Below are 19,086 nucleotides of genomic sequence, written 5' to 3'. Positions count from 1 at the left end.
CAGAGATTGTTAGCAGGACCTCCCAAGGAATAGAAGTTTGCCCTTCATGAGTGTGTGGTATATATTTATAAGGAAGAAATCAAATTTTCATGCCCTGATACTACTGCTCAGTTATTTTTATATAAAGTTTTATAGTGTCCAGTATCTGATACAAATGTCAGAGAAAGGCTTGAAGGGGTATTTGGGTATGCTGAGCATCCAGAGCTCTTCATTTACTCTTTCAGCAGTTTTGGATGTGCTGCAATTCTCAACCCATATTCAAGATAATTTAAATCAGACACAACAGAAGACTGAAGGCCTTAAGCAAAAGAAACTGAGGATGCGGAAGACAAAGTTACAGTGAAAGGTCATGTTCTGACTCAGAGTTAGGTATTTCTTGATAACATACGTGATTTAGGCAGAAGGCTTTTTTTTCTCTTGCTTTTCTTCCTTACTCCTCTTAGGTGACATGGCAAAAATGAGATAGATCAGTTGGAGAGTGCATGGTGTAAGGCAATAGACATTAAATCAAACAGATTGTTTAGTCTGAAGAAGTGGCATGACAGAAATAATTAAACAAGGTAACAGTTGTAAACCTAAGGTTCATCACTTGCATTCACTGAAGGAAACAGAACAGAGTTGCCAAAGAAAATGTATTTTCAATCATATCCTTCATGTGTGTATGTGACTTAAGGGATAACTAAGAAACCAGTGACCCATCCTGCAAAACCCTGTAAGGGGCAGTAGCTGTAACTGGTGCTAACTATCTCCATGAAGGGGCACACATCAAGAGCTGTGGTGACAGTGCAGCTCCGTCTACCACTTAATCTGGCAGGGTCTACCAATATATCCAGTGCTACGCTCACAGTTTAACAATCATGTTGGAGCGGCCTGGTATGACTGACAGGTGAGATGTTGAAACAGGTGCTAGGAATATTTTTAACAAAGTACCAGGTAATCAGTGTTCACAGAATTAGTAACCTAAATGGTTTTCTGCAAAGTTGGTGCTTCGATTCAGGCATTTGAATTATGAGTGTCAGGGTGGAAAATTTCATTCATCGAGCTTTCTTTTCCCCCACATTGCCATTTGGCTTGTTTTGCATCCAGGAGGGTGTTTTTACAGTCTCCTGGTACAAATTGTTATTACTTTTTTCTCCAACAAAGATTGTTTTAAATAAATTAAAAGAGAAGAGATAAAGGATGACATAATAGTCATCAAAGAATCTCAGATTACAAAGGGACCATATGCTGCTTCTGGTCTTGCTTGACTGTAAAGTAGTTTTTGAAGGAGTGTGAAAAGAAGATAAAGGAATATCCATGTGGATATGTTACCAAGTTTTCACTTTTCTCAAAGCTAAGTATTTAGAAAATATTATAAAGCTTAATTTTACAGTATCGTCGAACACATTTATTGAAATGAAATACCATTGCCCTGACACAATCATTTGATCTAGATTGTCTCACCCACAAACACTACTAATAAAATAGCTTGTCAGATACGTAATACTGAGTTTTTCTTTCATCTGTTTAAGCAATGAGTCATTTGTTATATTCTGAAGCAGAGCATCAAACTGGCTGTATGTCCCAGGGTAATTTGATGGCGTTTACCAATGCAGACTTGCTTTGCAAGTGCTTAGTCAAAGCAATAGGGCACAGGCAGAAGCCGTGCTACTTGTCATTTACAAAGGGAGCCCAGTTCTGGGGAATGCTGATTCACAGCTGTAGGATGCAGGCAGCTGGGAAGTGTAAAAGCTATTAAAAATGGTGAGCACTTTCACAGAGCTGATTAGAGTACTCCTCTCTCTTCTTTCAGATCTCATTTGGGATATCCAATTTGTTGTTTATTTTTGAACATACTAGAGTGGTTTGTCCTTGGAATTTACTTTGAAAGTCTTTTTGTTCTAGGCTTAATCCCGTATGCTTTTTAGTAATAAAATTGTGTAGGAATACAGAATTTTCAAGGGGTTTTGTAATCCATATATTGCTTTGTCATAATTTTTTTGTAATCTATATATTAAAATTATGATCTTCTCATGGTTTCTGGGGGATAAAAAAGATACCTTAAACTGTCCTGTGCTTACTCCAGTGCTAATTAATCTGGGAAGTAGATACACCATCATTTTTGGAGTTATCTGCTTATTTTATCTTGGCATCTGGAAATGATGGAAAGCTTCCAAGGAAATAAAAGAGGAAAAGCACGATGAAAAATGTAGAAGACTGTGACATAAATAGATTTTGCAAACATGCCTTTTCAAAAAACAGGCAAAAACAGGTAGAGAATAAATGAATTAGTCTCTCAGGAAATGCTTTAAAAATCTTATCATCTGGCAGTCATTTATTACCAGGTAGCAATAATCTTTTATTATTGGACTGTTAGATTTTTATAACATTTTTTAAAATGATAGCACCAGAACTGTTGTTGTTCACTGCCACAATAAAATATCAGAGAAATTTATGGAAGCTTTTCAATATTCAGAAGGTTTGCGGTCATAAAATAAAACTATGAAGTAAAAACATGCTGCGGCTAGCTCATAATTTAGCTAAACCTGTAAGAAGAAAAGTGTGTTCTAATGAATCATTCATAGTGATTTGGACTCTGGTACAAAAGGTAGCGGTGGTTAGCGTGCAAAAAACTAAACAGGGTAAATAAATTAATTAGAAGTGACAGAGTAAACCTGAGTATTGTAGATCCAGGCGGGAGATGCTGCTGCACACAGTGAAACGATTATATCAGAATTTACAGTGATCTGGGAACAGTCAGTGGGCAACGGTAGGAAGGTGGGGGGCTAATACATGGTCTATCCCTTTTGGTAACAAAAGAAAATGTGTGAGTTTTCCTGGGTAGTGGCAATCACTGGCTATGCAGACAGCATGAAACAATAACTCTCAGTGAGAGAAACCTACCAGTTCATCTGAGCAGGATAGTAGTATCATGGTCCATTGCTCTTGGGACTCTAGTTAGAAATAACTCAGCAGGTTATGTCAAGAGAAGAGTGCGGGGAGCCTCACCAGCCAACCACAGCAGATTTTCATATCTTGCAACAAGGCACAACCTGCTTGCTGAGTATATGAGAATCCTCCTGTTATTCCTAGAAATCCCAACTGAATTTCCCGTACAGAAGCAGAGACGCCTCATTCCAGTGCCTTTGCCAAATGAGCTGGCAGCCATGACATGGATGCTATACCATAGCTAGGGCCTATGGATTTTGTTCTGTGGGCTGCCTGGAGCTTGAGGGAGTGTTTTCCGAACTGGTGAGTAGTTAGTAAGACGTGTTCTTTGTGTTGCTTAGGGTTTGTGAAGGTGAAAGCTGGCATTCATGGTAAGCTCACTGATCACAGTGTGAAGAGTTGCTCTGTCACACAGTCGTAGCTCTCTCCCTGAATGGATCCAATGACATATTTAATGTTATGGCATCCAATGCAGAATTGCATTGTTAAACAAAGCTTTTTTTTTACTAGCACTACTTTTAAGGCTTTTTAAATCGTGTATAGACAAAAACTTCTAGTCATAAAAGGTAATTAAAACCATCTAGTCACCATTCTAAAAGATTAAATAAGAAGGCAGTATCAGTGTTTTTAGAAGGGCTGTGAATGACACTTGTAGCACATCCTGATGTAGCACTTGCTTCCTCTGACAAACCCAGCAAGTGATGTATTTGTCCCTCCCTGTACTAGTGTCTTTCCTATTACTGTTAACATAATTTACACTCAAACAATAAGTCCCTCAAGGATCACAGACTTCATTACAACAAACTCAGCTTCTTTTTGAGGGTGAAGAGATGTTCATAACATGAACTACAGAGAGAGAATCACCTTCAGAGAAAAAACACATCAGAATCAAAGTATTCCAGTGGAGGCCTAGGGTCAAATTATGTTAATGAGCTGTTTTCAATTATTTATAATGTGATTAGAGACAGGATCTGTTTGCCCTGATTTTGAAATAGGCACCTGACAATTTGGTTCCATGGAAACTAATCAGATGGGAGGGTATGATTAGGGGGATTTAATGATGTTTGTTGTAAAACTATATTGTATAGAGGTATACATTTTTGTTCACAACAAACATGTTTGAACAGCTGTACCTCCCTTTATTTCTACCATTTTCACTAGGTTTTTTGGTACTAGTTTGAACTTGGAAGACTAAATGGGACATGGTGAAAAATAAAAGAAGCACAGAATCCCTCATGTTTTAAGAAAGAGAGGTTTAGACAGTATATATCACACTGACGTGTGCCATGCAGAGAGGAAAGAACCTTACCTTTTTTTTTTTTTTTGAACCCCAAAGACTCATAAACTACAACAACTCAAGAGATGAATCTTTCTCTATACACTTTATATATCTTGAACCTTATATGTTACTGTCACCAAATGGGACATTTTTTTCTGTGCCAGGTCTTTTAATATCCTACAGACCAGAAAAAATGCATTCTCTGATGAAGGGACAGCAGTGGAAGCCAAGAGAAATGTGATTTCTTCTTGACAGTGTCACCCATGTCCTTAGAATGATGTGAATCAACCTTCCCAAAACTATAAGTTGAGACTAATAGTACTTTATATACTGACTCTTCCTTAAACATCAAATAATTTCTTTTATATTTATTATTGGACTGCTTTGATCATGAAAAAGACATGGTAGCCAGGTAAAAAGAGAAGATCCAAACATTTTACAAAATCACTGTGTAGCAAGCAAGACCATGAATGGATAATACTACAGGAGATTGTCGCTGAAATTGTTTAGAACCCACATCTTCTGTTATGCCATTTTACTTTGAGAAGTAGAAGTTGCAGACTTCATGCAACAAACACCTTTAAAAACCCTGGGGAAGAGAAGGCTGAGGGGGGATCTTATCAATGTCCACAAACATCTCAAGCGTGAGTGTCAGGAGGCTGGGGCCAGGCTCTTTTCAGTGGTGCCCAGTGACAGGACAAGGGGCGACGGGCACAGACTGCAGCCCAGGAAGCTCCATCTGAACATGAGGAAGAACGTCTTTACCCGGAGGGTGACAGACCCTGGCACAGGCTGCCCAGGGAGGCTGTGGGGTCTCCTCTGGAGACATTCAAAACCAGCCTAGACGTGATCCTGTGCAGCCTGCTCTGCCAGGCTCTGGCTCTGCTTTAGCAGCTTTAGCAGGTGATGCTGATCTCCAGAGGTCCCTTCCAACCCTGATCATTCTGTGATTCTGTGATCTTTGAATTACACTTCCAGCACTGTGTGAATTCTAATGGCTATGAGGTCACTAATATTTCTACTCCTGACTAGTCTACTACTTTCAATAATTTTTAAAAGTCTCAACATAATTTATATACTCCATCTACCGTAACATCTTCCCAAGGAAAGAGGTGGTCTTATTTTCTGTTTCTAGCATTGTAATTGCATTAACTGAAGATGAGTACATTAGGGAGAGGTTATTTGATAAGATAACACGATGCTATCATATCTTCCTCTTAATGTTACCCTTTTGTCTTATGAAATGTTTTTTCTTCTGAATTCTGGTTATTCCCACACACTTTTGGCTGGTTAATGCCCCAGGATGCATAGGGGTCATTTAGTTACTCAGCCAGTAGCTGGGAGTTCCACAAAAAGGTGTCAGCAGAAGCTCTGGTAATCCAGCTTGCAAAGGACTGAGGGGACTGAGGACTTCTGAAGTTACATGGGGAAGAGAGGCCAAATTACTTTTTTACTATCTTGGCTCTAAGAAGAAGCTAGTAGAAATTAATTTTCTGATTCTCTTGGTGACCTGATTTGTGATCTTAAGAAAACTTGTTTACTTTTATGAATTCATTTTCCGCTTTCACACTGTGGTTGTCAAGGGTTTACACATATAGTTTAACATAACATCATATGGCAATCTTTCAGGAACTTCCATGTGATTAATTTACATAGGTAATTTATGTGAAGAAATTTATATGAAGACATTTAATCCTGCATATTATTTATATATATATATATATATGTATATATAACCTTATAAGGGCTTGGTGATAAAATACACCAAATAATGAAATCTTTCTTTCTTCAAGCAATATAAAAACAGCAAGTGCATTTTGGAAAAAAACAAAAGCAAAACCAAAACCCACAAAACCCAACCCTTTTAGCATTGAATATCTGATTAACAGCAAAGGTCTGGTGACTTAAGAACCATATTTATTTTGAAATGGCTTCAAAGAGATTAAATCAATCAGTAAAGCAGTTCCGCAGGTATTAAGATGGTCATTAGTTATTACTAAGAGTACAACAAAAAAGCCCATGTGCTGAAGTGTTGAATTTCTTCTTATATCAGATAACATTAATTACCAGTGTAAACTGAAATCAATTTTCCACATGTATTCACTGATTTTCGTATGTTGCTCAATAAAGATGATATTGCCTGATCAAAAATAGATACATTTTCCCAAAGCTTTGAAATGGCTTCTCTGGTCATGTGCAACGAGAGGTACAAAAAGCCTAGAAAGATGGATGAAATAAAGTCACTCAGTGGAGCTTTTTCCTTTGGTCTGCTGAAACAGGAAAGGATATATGAAAAAACCCCATGCCATAGTTTTTGTCTGTAAGTGCTGTTAAGCTATTATTTCCAGCAAAAAAAAAAGTAGATTCCTGGCATAGGAGGTGTAGAAGATGTCTTGCTATGTGTCTAAAGACATGTTTGAATCTCAGTTCAGGCTGGTGCTGTCAGTTGCAGCTCTTAAGAACCTCATTACTAGAGGGCCAAAGAGCTCTCACACTGTTGGAGATGCATGTAAACAAATAAGTCACTGGGTACTGAAAGCAGTGTGTTTTACTGTGAAGGCTTGCTCTAATACCTACACTCACAGAAACCACTGCGTAGGTGGGAGGGGTTTCTTTTTGGTTTTGATTGGACTTAACACATGCCTATTCTTTTTGAAATATGTATCTTCTCCATAATGTCCTTAGAGCTCAGGATAAGGGTATATTTGTGGGTATTGTAAAGAAATTTTAGTGACAAGTCTGTCATTCATAAGAATTCTGCTTGAAATACTGTTCTACAGTATTTTATTACCATGAAATTACTGGGCCAAATCCTTAAAAAGATGCAAATTGTTATAGTACCGTAAGTTTAACTGATGTAAATTGCTATACTTCTACTGTCTTTAGAGGAGGACCAACAGAAGATCTGACTCACAATACACCCCTGGATCCTACTCCTTTTGTTTGTTTTGGTTGTAAAAGTAGAGATTTTTTAGACATACCTGCTTTACTTATAACAAGCTGATGAGCATATCTGATAATAAATCAACCCCTCTTACTGTATTACTGTTCTTTATATGTTTTTCTTTCTTTAGACTTTGTTTCCTAGCAGTGGTGGTGTTTGCTGGAGATCAGGTGATGTTCCAGTTGTTATGAGTAATACTTCTGAGTGTGACAGGTGAAAGCTCACAGTATTGATAGAGTACATATATACTTGTCAAATTCTTCAAAAATGAACAGTCGTAGCAGAAGGTAGTATTTTGTAATAGCATTTTGTGTTCTGGAAAAATATCAGGCAGCAGGGGTTTATTATCTTTCTTAAAATAACATATTTAGGTTCGTTTTGATGCAATTATTCTAAAGATTTCATCTCATTTTAAATACTGATGTGAACGTTAAAGGGGAGGGCAAGTTTCTCTTAAAAGTTTTCACCTTCTAAGTGTACACTGTAATTCTAGAGAGGAATCAAGTACAGCACAAAAATGAAGTGGAAACAATAACACTGAGAATGAAGCACCCAAAATAGAATATCAACTAGTTTTTGAAAAGGGACTATTAATAAAATACAAAAAATGTCAATTGTAAGCTTCCCTAAAAACTATATATTGAATTAAACCCTATGTTTCCTATTCTAAAGAAACAAGCAGTTACTGTACAAGTCAATTAGTAAGGAAAACCACAAGGGAGTATTTTTCCTACACTACTTTATTGTGCATTAAAGAGTGAAACATAAATATAAGACCTTTCTTATTCTGTGTTATTAAGCTCTGTTTAGAAGTGCACGGAGAACAGAGAGCTGTCTGGGGCATTAAATAAGTAGATTGGGCACTTCAAGCCGAGGGAAACAGCATTGCATTGATCCATGCAAATCAAAGCTTAATTGTCTGAAGGCCCCCTCTTTTACATGGGTCATTTACAGTAATGCATAAAATGCTGATAATTTCTGAAATATATAAACCAGTAGTGCTAGCTACGTGAGCCTTTAATTTCTTTCTTAACCTGTGGCTATCATGATTACCTCCATCAAAGTTTAGCTCTTTTTCGTATTTCTCTGGAAACCTCTTGATCTCATTGCATTAGTTGTCTCCCTCCCTCAGTTAAATTCTTCTTGTATTCCTAACTGACACTAATTTTTTCCTCTGGTTTAATGTATAGTCAAGAGAGTAATTTATTAATCTTCAATAGCACCACTGAAATCACAGAAGTACTCGATGACCTGATTTATTAAGGCACTTGAGGTCAGTGCCTTAAGCATGTGCTAAAAATGAAGGAAACACCAGCACGACCTCCAAAGGATTAGGCACCTGCATAATAGTTTGCAGGGTCCTTAGAAATTGGAACTTGTGGAACAGATTTGCTGCTGGTGTACAGTTAGCGCAGCTGTACTGAAAGCTAAATGATGCTGACAATGCTTTCAGTGGAATTATGACAAGCCTGCACTAAGCCTTCCCCTTTTCTTGTCTTGTGCCATGTTGATACATTATGATATGCCAAAAAAATAAAAATCAACCTTAGAAAAACACTTCTGACTTTTTCAGTTTTTCATATGTCATTTAGCGTTCAACAGGACTATTAGCGTCTCAGTAAGAAATTATATTGTTACAGTATATAATTTTTTCCATTTGATTGTGTAGGGTCATATTGTCACGTACTTTCACATTTGCTTGATAATAGGATATCTGTGTTGTCACTGCTACCTCACTGCTAATGATTGGATGAGGCAAAACTTAGATACCCTAGATTTGCAGGTTAAAGGATTTCTTGTGCCATAGGTGAAGATGCGTGTTTTGTGTTAGGAAACTGAGGAGGAAACAAAAATTGGTATTTTCCTATTGAGTCTGAAAATTTTCCTCACTGTGACTATGAACTCTTTCTTCCTTTTCCTAAGGAAAAATATGTTTCCTAAGGAAAAAGATGTTTCTTTCTTTATGGTCTTTTTTTTCCTTGTAAGAGGAGATTTTACTCATGTAAAATACTTTGATTATGAGAATGTATCCTTGCAAGCCAGCTGGAAAAAAATTTTAAAAGTTAAATATCTACTGCAAATGTTTATTTTGCATGAATTCACAGTAGCTACATTGTATATCTTTTTTGCAATTAAAACTATAAAGTTAATTCCAATATGTAGTAATAATACTTTTACATTTTTAGGGCAGATTGCAGACTTTTATATAGTGCTTTTTGCAGATATTTAAAACATTCTTTTTGTAAATTTTGTTTTAAAAAAAGAGAATGTTATTTTATAGGGGGAGCATTATTGCATTTTGGAAATAATAACCTGTGAAATGCTTGTAACAAGGTATTTTATCTGAAAGCCCATTGTAGCTTTCTTATTATGGGTTTCAAGCTTCTGCAACAATAAAAGTGTTCTTATTCAAATGTATATTATTGCATTCATTCCTCTAATAGCAGCATTCCATCACATCAACCTATAAATAGATAAAGAAACAATTGCACACAGTACTGCTTATGCATTCTCAATATTTTTTATTTTATTGTTAGGTATCAGATTTTGGAATAGTAATATGGAGTATTTGCATTGAATACAGAAAGAAAAAAGTTATTTCCTCTGAGTATACACATGCTTTCTATCTGTGTTTCCTTGGGATATAAAAGTTACTGGTTTAGTTCCATGGGTCATTTTTATTGCCATGCTGTAGACAATGAAAATTGCACAAGGCTCCATATAAAAGCATCTCCAGGTGTAAATTAAATCTATGGTATAGTCTTTTGTAAATGGAGAAGAATGTACTCTTAGATAATAAATCTTTTTTGTGTATATCAACAAGATGTCTATTTTTTTTTCTTTCTAGATACACCTTTAGTTAAAATCATTTCTTCCAATTCATGGCCTGAAGAAGGACAATCTATAATTTTGACTTGTGAATCCAAAGGAAAACCTGTGTAAGTGATTTAACAAGTAATATGTTTTTGCATTTTCCTTATTCTGCTGTGATTGCAGTCTTCAGCTGCAGAAAACTACTGGTTTTGTCTCGTCCTAGGGTGTAAAGTAATCTCTGGTATAGAAAACCCCTTGAAGCCTGTCTTCATTAAGTGTCTGTAGAGGATTGGTCTTTTACTTTGTTATCTATTTTAGTTTTCAGGAAGGATTCCAGCTGTGAGATTTTTTTTTTTTTTTTCCAGTCAGGTTTATCAACCTGAAAGGAGTGCAGGCTTAATCAGTCACTGTTTACATCATTGAACTGATGATAGAAGAGAAAATGTCTCATGAAAATCTTCCTACATCAACTAGCCTCAGGGAAAATATATTGAACTTTCTGGATGCTTTGGCTGTCATTTACAGGGGAATTTGAAGTTTAATGATATGTGCAAGTTGGCTGCCTGTTTCTACCAGAATTTGAAAATATGTAGCCTGCTTTAAGAATATAAATCATTTTACTGGGAAATTAACATCTCTGATAGCAATATTTTTTAAAGGCAGATCTGGAGAGATTAACTCTTGCACAGAATCTACTATCTAAATAGACTTCACTCTTTAAAACAGCATCTTCTCATATGAGGTGCTATATATTTACCCATAAAGATACATAAAAAATCCAATTGCATAATATTAAGTTAATAAGAATCAAGTTGTTTAACTATTGACCTTCTGCTCAAAATATTAATATATAATGCTATATGGAGTTTTGATACACAGCTTTAGAACAGTCTGGAAAATGATAGTGCAATAATATTTTCGTTCTAGAAAAGGTGCAAATTACATGCCAGAAATCACGTCACTTAGGACTGAATTTCTCCCTGGTGTACCTTTAGTGACTTCATGGAATTGCTTAATGTAGGAACCTGAAGTCAGATTTAGGTCAAGTCAGGCACTGAAGTCCAAAGTTTCTATTTTGAAAAGCCCTTCTGAATTTACTCTGGCATCATCTAAACTCCATAAGTACTTTTCTTTTTTGTGTGTTATATGCCTGTATCATTTTAAAGCAACTCCTCCATCCAAATCTTGACTGGGCTGAGCAACTCACATCTAGATCATGCTTTTACCCTGCTTGAGACCAGAACACTGGGGGTCCATCCAATTAGTCTTAAATGTGCCCAATGCAATTGGGCTTCTGTGTACCTATGCACAGCTGAAGTAATAGGGGTTTCTGAGATAGATACCTCTGTATGTAACTCACAAAAATTAGTTGCAAGCTATCTCTTGCTTTTATAATATACTTGAAAAAGAAGCAATTACCCATTTACTTAATAGCCTTTGAGCATCCCCCTAGGTATCAGGAGGTACAGAGTCTGTTTCCCCATTATTTTCAAATTCAGCAGAGGATGTGCAAGTACTTAATTTTAGGAAAGAGGTCAGCCCTGATTGCCCTGAATGCACTGTTGGCTAGGTGGTATTTAGGATTTTCCCTGTTGCAGTGTTTTCCTCATGACTTACCAGGTGACAGCAACATGCCAAGTGCTGTCTTTGGCAAATAAAGACTACAGGCATTCTAGCCCCAGGTGCTTGATTTTCATTATTCATCTAACATTCACTGTAGGGATACAGATTAGAAGTAAAGCAGTCATTATGTAGTTTTATATTCTTAATTACCTGCTGTTTGTTGGGGAGGGGGTGCTGTTTGGTCCTTCACATTTGGAGTCATTAGATAACAAGAAAATCTGGAGGTTATGGGTTGATTTCTTCTTTTTGTTCTTTTTAGTTTTGTGAGACAGCTGGAGGGTTTGACGGATGTAATCGGTATGTGGATGTATAATACCAAAGAGGGGTTCTAGTCCTCCAATGGTTTCACCTGCCTCTGAGTATTACACAAGGAGGCATGGTGCTTTTCATTTTCTGAGTGTATGGGAATCATTTCAACTGCCTTTAAATATCTGCACAGTAGATATTTAGATCTGAGCTTCTCCCTTGGGCTTCCCTTTGCATTGAGTGGAGAGATATGGGCACTGTTATGACATGACTGGTCTGCTCTACATTAGACAATTACAGAAGAAAGCCAGACTGGATCATACCTCTGTTACTTTCTCTCTGCTATCTACATGGAGTTTATACAGTTAATTCAGTCAGATATCTACATTTATAATTTGTGATAGCAAATACAGATATCTAAATATAGACATCTATATGAAATTCTGTGTTTAGTTTCTATGAGATATATCTTGCTCTTTGTCTACATCATATAACCACATTTTCATACTCTTCATTGAAAATGGGCAATCAATTTGATCACATGCCAAAGGCATTAGACTCTGTTAAAAAAAGAGACAATTAATCCTCTCAGATCTTAGATTTTGCTTGAGAGCCCTGTGTTTTTTAGTCATTTCTGAAGACAGTAAAAAGCCCAATAATAGTGGTATGTTTTTGCTTGACATACACAATATAATCTGTTTGGTACACATAATATTGTAGATATACATTATATGTCACCCTTAGGAGACACTAGTTAAATCAATTAAAATGGAGCTTCAACTGAGGTGTTTACCAGTTTGTTTTTTTAAACAAAACTCAGTTGCATCCTTGATGGATTCAAATGCAAACCTTACATATTGTTTTGAAAGGGCAGCCAAATAAAAACTCCACACCAGTGAATTATCAAGGCAGGGCACCTGTATGTGGTAGCCTTTGGGACACAAATATTTTGCCAATAAATTCACCTCTAATTGTCCATGCCACAAGAACTGCCAACATCAGCTGCTCTGTATTGCTTCATTAGGTCAGTCTTTCACGGCGCAGAGCCAGTAATAAATAGGCATCCTCCTGGGAGCAGTTTGCAGTTGCTTAGCATGAGAAACAGTAATGTCATGCTCCCAACCTACATTATGATTACCTTCTGGCTTGTAGAGGGAGAGAAATCGGAGAGGTCCACAGAGCCCAAATGCGTCAGTGTCACAAGATAAGTGATGAACTGTGGACTTCATGGAGAGCTCAGAGACAGCCATGGTCCTTCATAGCCATTTACACAACATGGGTTAATTTCTATACACTGACAACTTCATGTCACAGTTACAACAGTCTCTCCAGTTTCCTATAGGCAACCGTGAATCATACCAGTAAATGAACACTTCCTTATAGGTACATTTCTCTTGTATCCCAGAGCAATTTTCACAAGTTTCAAAATGACATTTGAGATGAAAATGGAGAAAGAATGAAGCCAGGTTGTGGCTGTGGTGACATTCATGATACTTAATAGTTGCTGCAGAGTAATTTTTTCCCCAAAAGGGAAAACAGAATGAGGCTAAAGCTAGAACACACTTACCCTGTCTTTTCATTTGGAAAAATTCTACTACGTGTGTTTGTGGCAGAGTCTTTTCTTATGCAAGACTCAGTCTCTGCCTTGTTCACACTGGCAATTTTAATAATATTGGTGTCCAGGTTTCTTTTTTTAAATTGTAGTTTAAGAAGTATTTAGCCATTTCTCTGCATAACTTAGGACACCCTGTTGCTGACATCACTATTCAATAGCATTCCTCTTTTGGAGATACTGTTGTATAGTTTCAAACTAAATTGAACCTAATATCTTGTCTTTACAATCCTTAGAGCTATTTTGTCTTTTTCAATATTTTTGGCTAGATCCTTGGACAGTTGTCAGGCTAAAACATTTTGGTTAATGAACTTGCCCAACATGTCTGTAAGGTGTCAGTGGCTCTTTTTAATTTCTTTCTTATTTAGCATAATATAGTTTTGCCTAGGCTTTGTTTATTTTCCAAATAAGGAAATCTAATTGAGCTTCAGAAATCATAGACATTCTTTTTATGAAATCACATGCAAAGTCTATATTTTTCTGAAGTCGTATTGCCTGACAGTATTTTGAATATTTTAAAATAGATGGCTGTAAAAAATAAAAAGCAAAGAACAAAATGATAATTTACAGTCATCTGTGCTTACAAAAGATTTTAAAAGTCAGTGTTTTCATATTGCAAGTTGTAGCTTCTATACACTGTGTTGGCTTAACAGTACAGTCTCATGACTCAAAAGTGCTCCAAAAGTGAACTCAAAAACTGCCCCATAATGAAAGAAAGATTCATTTTTTAGTATTCTTAGTCAGCGCTTTTACCAAAGCATGCATGAAATATGTGGGGTTTTTTTAAGTCAGTGTCATTTCAGCAGAAAGGATGTAAAAATGTAATGGAATAATTAGGGCACAGGAAACAGGGAGAGTTGGCTGTCTCCTGTGTGCTGTAGAGAAATCTTTCCATTTCCATACAGCTCAGGGGAATCATAGTATAGTTGGTTGCCTAATGTAAAGTGAATATTTGGCCTTGTTTGAAATAAATAGGAAGGGTGTTTTTTTCAGGAGAACACTCATGTATGCATCCTTCATTAGAATAACTTTATTCTTAAGGTCATGAAAAAGCTGTAGAGAAAAGCACAATTAATAATAAACACTAATGTTGTATGTACCCAGTAATATAAAGTATAGCCAAATACACATTTTAATATCAGAAAAATTGATTGATCCCTTTCAGAAATGAGGGCACACCAAATAATAAAGCTTGCACAATAAAGCTGTTGTAAACTACATGTATGGTATCACCACAGAAAGTTCTGTCCTTTCTAGTATCTATTTAAAGAAGACTCCGTTGAGACAAACATTTTGCAAATGCTGATGGAAATAAATACTAATGATAACAGAGATATATACAACATCACTCTGTCGGCGACCCCAGCGAGTGACTGTTTCATTTGAGAAGGACCTCACAGGGCTCCAGGTGATAAGAGAAAACTTAGTGAAGAGAGTTAGCTAAAGTTCAGTCACCTGAAAGCAGCGGAGCCGGCCCTCATACTGGCTCATGTTTAGCCTACTGTCAGGCAGGATCACCAGGTCCTTCTCAGCTTAGATGCTGGATTTTGCATCCATCCTTGCTGAATTCCCCTGCCTCACATAAGGGAGCTGTTGGCCCATTCCCCCAGCCTGTGGAGGCCTCCCTGAATAGTAGCCTTCCCTCCAGGTATACTCAGTACAGTAGAGATTTGGTGTAAACAACCAACTTAATGAGAAGAAATTCTACCACCTCAACCTGCTCTTTGATATTAAACAGTAAAACAGGACACGACCCAGGACAGGCTCTTGAAGAAGTCTGCTTGTGACCACTCACCAGGCAGTGTCCCTTCAACCCAATCAATGGTCCAGCCCGTTTTTCACCTGTTGAGTAGTACACACATCCAGAAGAACCGTAACACACCAGACTAGATACAAAGAATACCACTGGAGACAGTGACCAAAAGCTTGCTAAAGTCAAGGTAAACAGCATACACTGTCTTCTTTATCTACACATCCTGTGTCATTTCTTAAGAGTTTTCACATGTTTGGTAGTGAGAAAATGATAGAAACATTTATTCCATGAATCGTTTTGTCACAAGCTCAAGGCTAAAATGTATTATAAAGAAAAGAGTAGAAAATCTCTTCCTTCCTCTGAACAGTTACCTTAGTTCAAACCAATTCAAAGTGGAAAGGCCTCTGAACCTAAGAAAGGTATTTTGAGAAACGCTAAAGGGACACATTTGGATTGCCTGATTTTCACTATACGGTGAGAAATATCATAATACTTTGCTCCCTGAAAACTGTGGCATTGTGGGAAGGATATAGCTTTTCAAGAGGATTGCTGACTCCTTCAGTGGAATAGTAATTATGAATGGTAGCTATGAATGATCTGTCTGACTCAGTCTTATTTGACTCATGCCCTCAGAATACAGAATTAAAATAATTTCTTCACAGGTGTTCATATTTTTCTTCCCCCTAGTATCTCAGGGCTTGGCAAATATTTAAATGTTTATTTTTATCACACCTGAGGACAATTAGGGTATTCGATTGCCTCAAATTTACAGCTGGGAACTGAAGCAGAAAAAGAATTCTAAGATCAAAATTGACAAATAGATCACGTACATTTTAGGTCTAATATTGAACACAGTCCCCATTTTCCCAAGAGTATTTGATGTGACATAGCATCACACTCAGAAGATACCTCATCATTGGTTTGAATTGCAACAGTGAGTTCTTAGCATGTCTACAAATCTGTGCTGGAGAGTGAAATCAGAACTAGCAGAGAAAATTGTGGAAACCCACTTGACATTCAGCTGTTACCATTTTGATGTAAGTAGTGTGCCAATAATGCTTTGAAACTACATCATAATGGCAGGTTTAGAATCTGAATCATTAGTCTAATGGCCAGCTTTTTGTCCATGTACAATTCTTTCTTTCCTACTTTGACATGATACACTTCCCAGCTTTTCTAGCAGGTGACATGGAAGTTCTGTAAGAAATTATCTCATTTTCTGCATAAATTTTATTCACTGCAGAATACTATCTGGATTGTGCCATGAATACCTAGCAGCCTAGAAAGGAATGCTAGTATCAACTCCGCCTGTATGAATTATCATAATGAATCTGGAAAAGCATGCATGTTTCTGTGTTTATAAATCACCTTGCAGAATGAATCCACAGACCAAGCTGGATGCTCAGGCAGTATCAATAAATATTAATGATTTGGAAAATTGGGTGAATTTGTCCATATCCAGGATGAAATATTACTCTAGCAAAACATGAATGTGATACCAAAGTATTTCTCCCTTAAGCTTCATACATATTTGTTCATAAGAAAACCTGTATTGTAAGAGTCTATTTCCAAGTTTCTCTGGAAAGGACCACCTAAAACTGAAATCAAGTAGGTGAAAAGAAAAAAAGAAAGGAAGTTAGATACTGGAGTTCCACTGTTTTATGTTTAGATCTGGACAACCTTTTTCTTAGCAGAAAGGTAGATGGGTTTGAATTTTGTCGTAAGTGCTATGCATTTAACAAACTGGCAGTCTCCCTCGCATCCTTCACCTTGATCCCATTGACCTCCGATACCTGTCAGTAAATGAAGTATCTTTTTTATCAGATTCATGCTTTCTGAGCACTCTGAGTTTACAGTTAAGTTTCCAGGGACACATGTCACACAGCTTTGGGCAAGATTCTGTAAATAAATTCTTGAACAAATGCTTATATGTACAGGACAAAGTATTGTATCTGTGTGTGTAGACTTGTACAAAGGTAAGGACCCCTCCTCACAGTTCTCAGCCCTGTGTTCCTTGTCACAGGGGAACAGGTCTCAGGATAGCTCAGGCTCTCCTATTCCTGTCTTTTGCCTTGCTCTCTGTCTATTCCAAGTTGTCTTTCTTTGAATTTGGCTTGTTCGGCAATTAGATAGAGCCTGTCTCCTACAAATACAGTATGTATCTCTGTCCTGTCTGTCTCTCCTGCCTTGTTCTAATTCCTTGAAAAGTTTCTTCCTTTTTTTTAAACAACGGTTTTTCATCTCTTTATCTTTATCCCATTTAGGGTCTGTCAATATTCTTTTCTGTCTGGAGAATTGTGAACCTCCATTTCTCCAAGAGGAACTGATTATTTTTGAGTAGGTGATTGTTAACTCAAAACCAACCTACTGTTCACTTGACCTGATGGCATATAATCCATGTCAGCTAATGTTAATCACTCTGTATCCCATGGTTATTGTCAACCACATAGAAAGGTCTTATCATCAACCAGATTTGTAGGTTAAGAATCCAGATTCTCCACCCACATAGGCAGCAGTGTATATATAAAGAAAGCTTTGCCAATATGAAACACTACATTTCAAGCTCTTTCAGCCTGGAAGGTAAAGAGAAAGTTTATCATGTGCAACACAGACTGATCACATAGCACGTGACAGAAATGTGGCAGATCGGAATATACATAACTTAATAACAGAGAGCCTTTTCAGTATCCGATTCTTATGCCCAGTTAATTTTTAAAAAAATTCTAGTTAATAGTCACTGATGCCAGCCCAAATCTCTGTTGAAGCCAAACTTGGCACCGTTTGCCAGTACTTTGCCATTGTTGCTATAATTACTTTGGATAGTTGACCAATTTTTAAATTATTGTAATTTTGAAGGAGTTCATACTAATGATATCTCCTGCCTTGATTTAATAGGCATCTGTTATATTCTGTGTTGAATGTGTGCTCATTTGCAGTAAAATGTTCTAAAATCTTGCAAAGAATATCATATGAATTGTAGAAAAAATCTGCCTAGTGAAACTTTCCAGATAGGTAGTTTGTCTTTCCAAACCCCCAATTATTTTAAAGGATTAAGTAAATATTCAGCTTGTAACTTCCTACACCAGTATCTCATTGACATTACACCTCCACAGTAGAGTCATGGTGTGATGTAGTAGATAACATAAGAAGCAGGTAAAATTTTTGCTGAGATACAGCATGTATATTCAATAGATGAAATTTCAGTTTGTGTTAAACAGCCTAGCTGTCTGAGAGGGTTGTATCTTCTTTTTGCAGCTGGGACCTTCTATGCTCCCCCCTCTCCGCCTCTCTTCAGTATTTTGCAGAGAGTAAGGAAATTGGTGTTATAAAAAGTGTGACACAAAAAGAAACAGATGGGAGCATTAATGCCTGTCTGAAAATTACACTTTACAATAAAGCCTCCCACGGTGCTTAAGAACTTCCCCTTTAGTGTTCTGTAAAATGATCACATTGCCTAATAGGCTCAATTCAATAATTGCTTTTCCTCTTCTTTAAGTGTCCCTTTTCTGCAGTGTTTACACATAAAATGGTGCAGAAAGTACAGTGTGAAAAACAACTAAATGCAGCATTTTTAGTGCTCATTAAATCCATTTTGCATGTGTTTGCCTTTCAAAAGAATTCTTTTCCTTGCTTTTAGGTGGGAACACATTCTAAAATGAAAAAAGGCCCATGGAATAGAGTAATAGATAAACTGAGATACAGCATGGGTAATTCTAATTGAGTACTGAACTGGAAGTTAAAACATAAGAAAAAAAAATAATTGGGAAAGGATATGATGCCCAGTCTCTTAAATGCTTGTTTCTATACGTAAGAGATTAGCTACACGTGCAGGTAAAATTACAGCAGTCTTGAATCAACCATTTGCAGTAGAACACAAGAAGACATGC

The 19,086-nt window shown here is 36.8% G+C and overlaps 1 protein-coding gene across 3 annotated transcripts in view; it reads left to right on the top strand.

The window, feature by feature from the left end:
• CADM2 (cell adhesion molecule 2) overlaps positions 1-19,086 on the top strand; it is a 671,675-nt gene that overhangs the window by 560,293 nt on the left and 92,296 nt on the right. For all 3 annotated transcript variants that reach the window (XM_055802814.1, XM_055802815.1, XM_055802813.1), the window contains one exon: positions 10,000-10,090. In XM_055802814.1, coding sequence (XP_055658789.1) covers positions 10,000-10,090 — 91 coding nt within the window. The remainder of the gene's footprint in view (positions 1-9,999; positions 10,091-19,086) is intronic.

Source organism: Falco peregrinus, chromosome 4 (genome assembly GCF_023634155.1).
Source record: "Falco peregrinus isolate bFalPer1 chromosome 4, bFalPer1.pri, whole genome shotgun sequence".
In the NCBI taxonomy this organism is placed as follows: domain Eukaryota; kingdom Metazoa; phylum Chordata; class Aves; order Falconiformes; family Falconidae; genus Falco; species Falco peregrinus.
The sequence above is the reverse complement of the archived record's forward strand: the minus strand, read 5'-3'. Positions and strand labels throughout refer to the sequence as shown.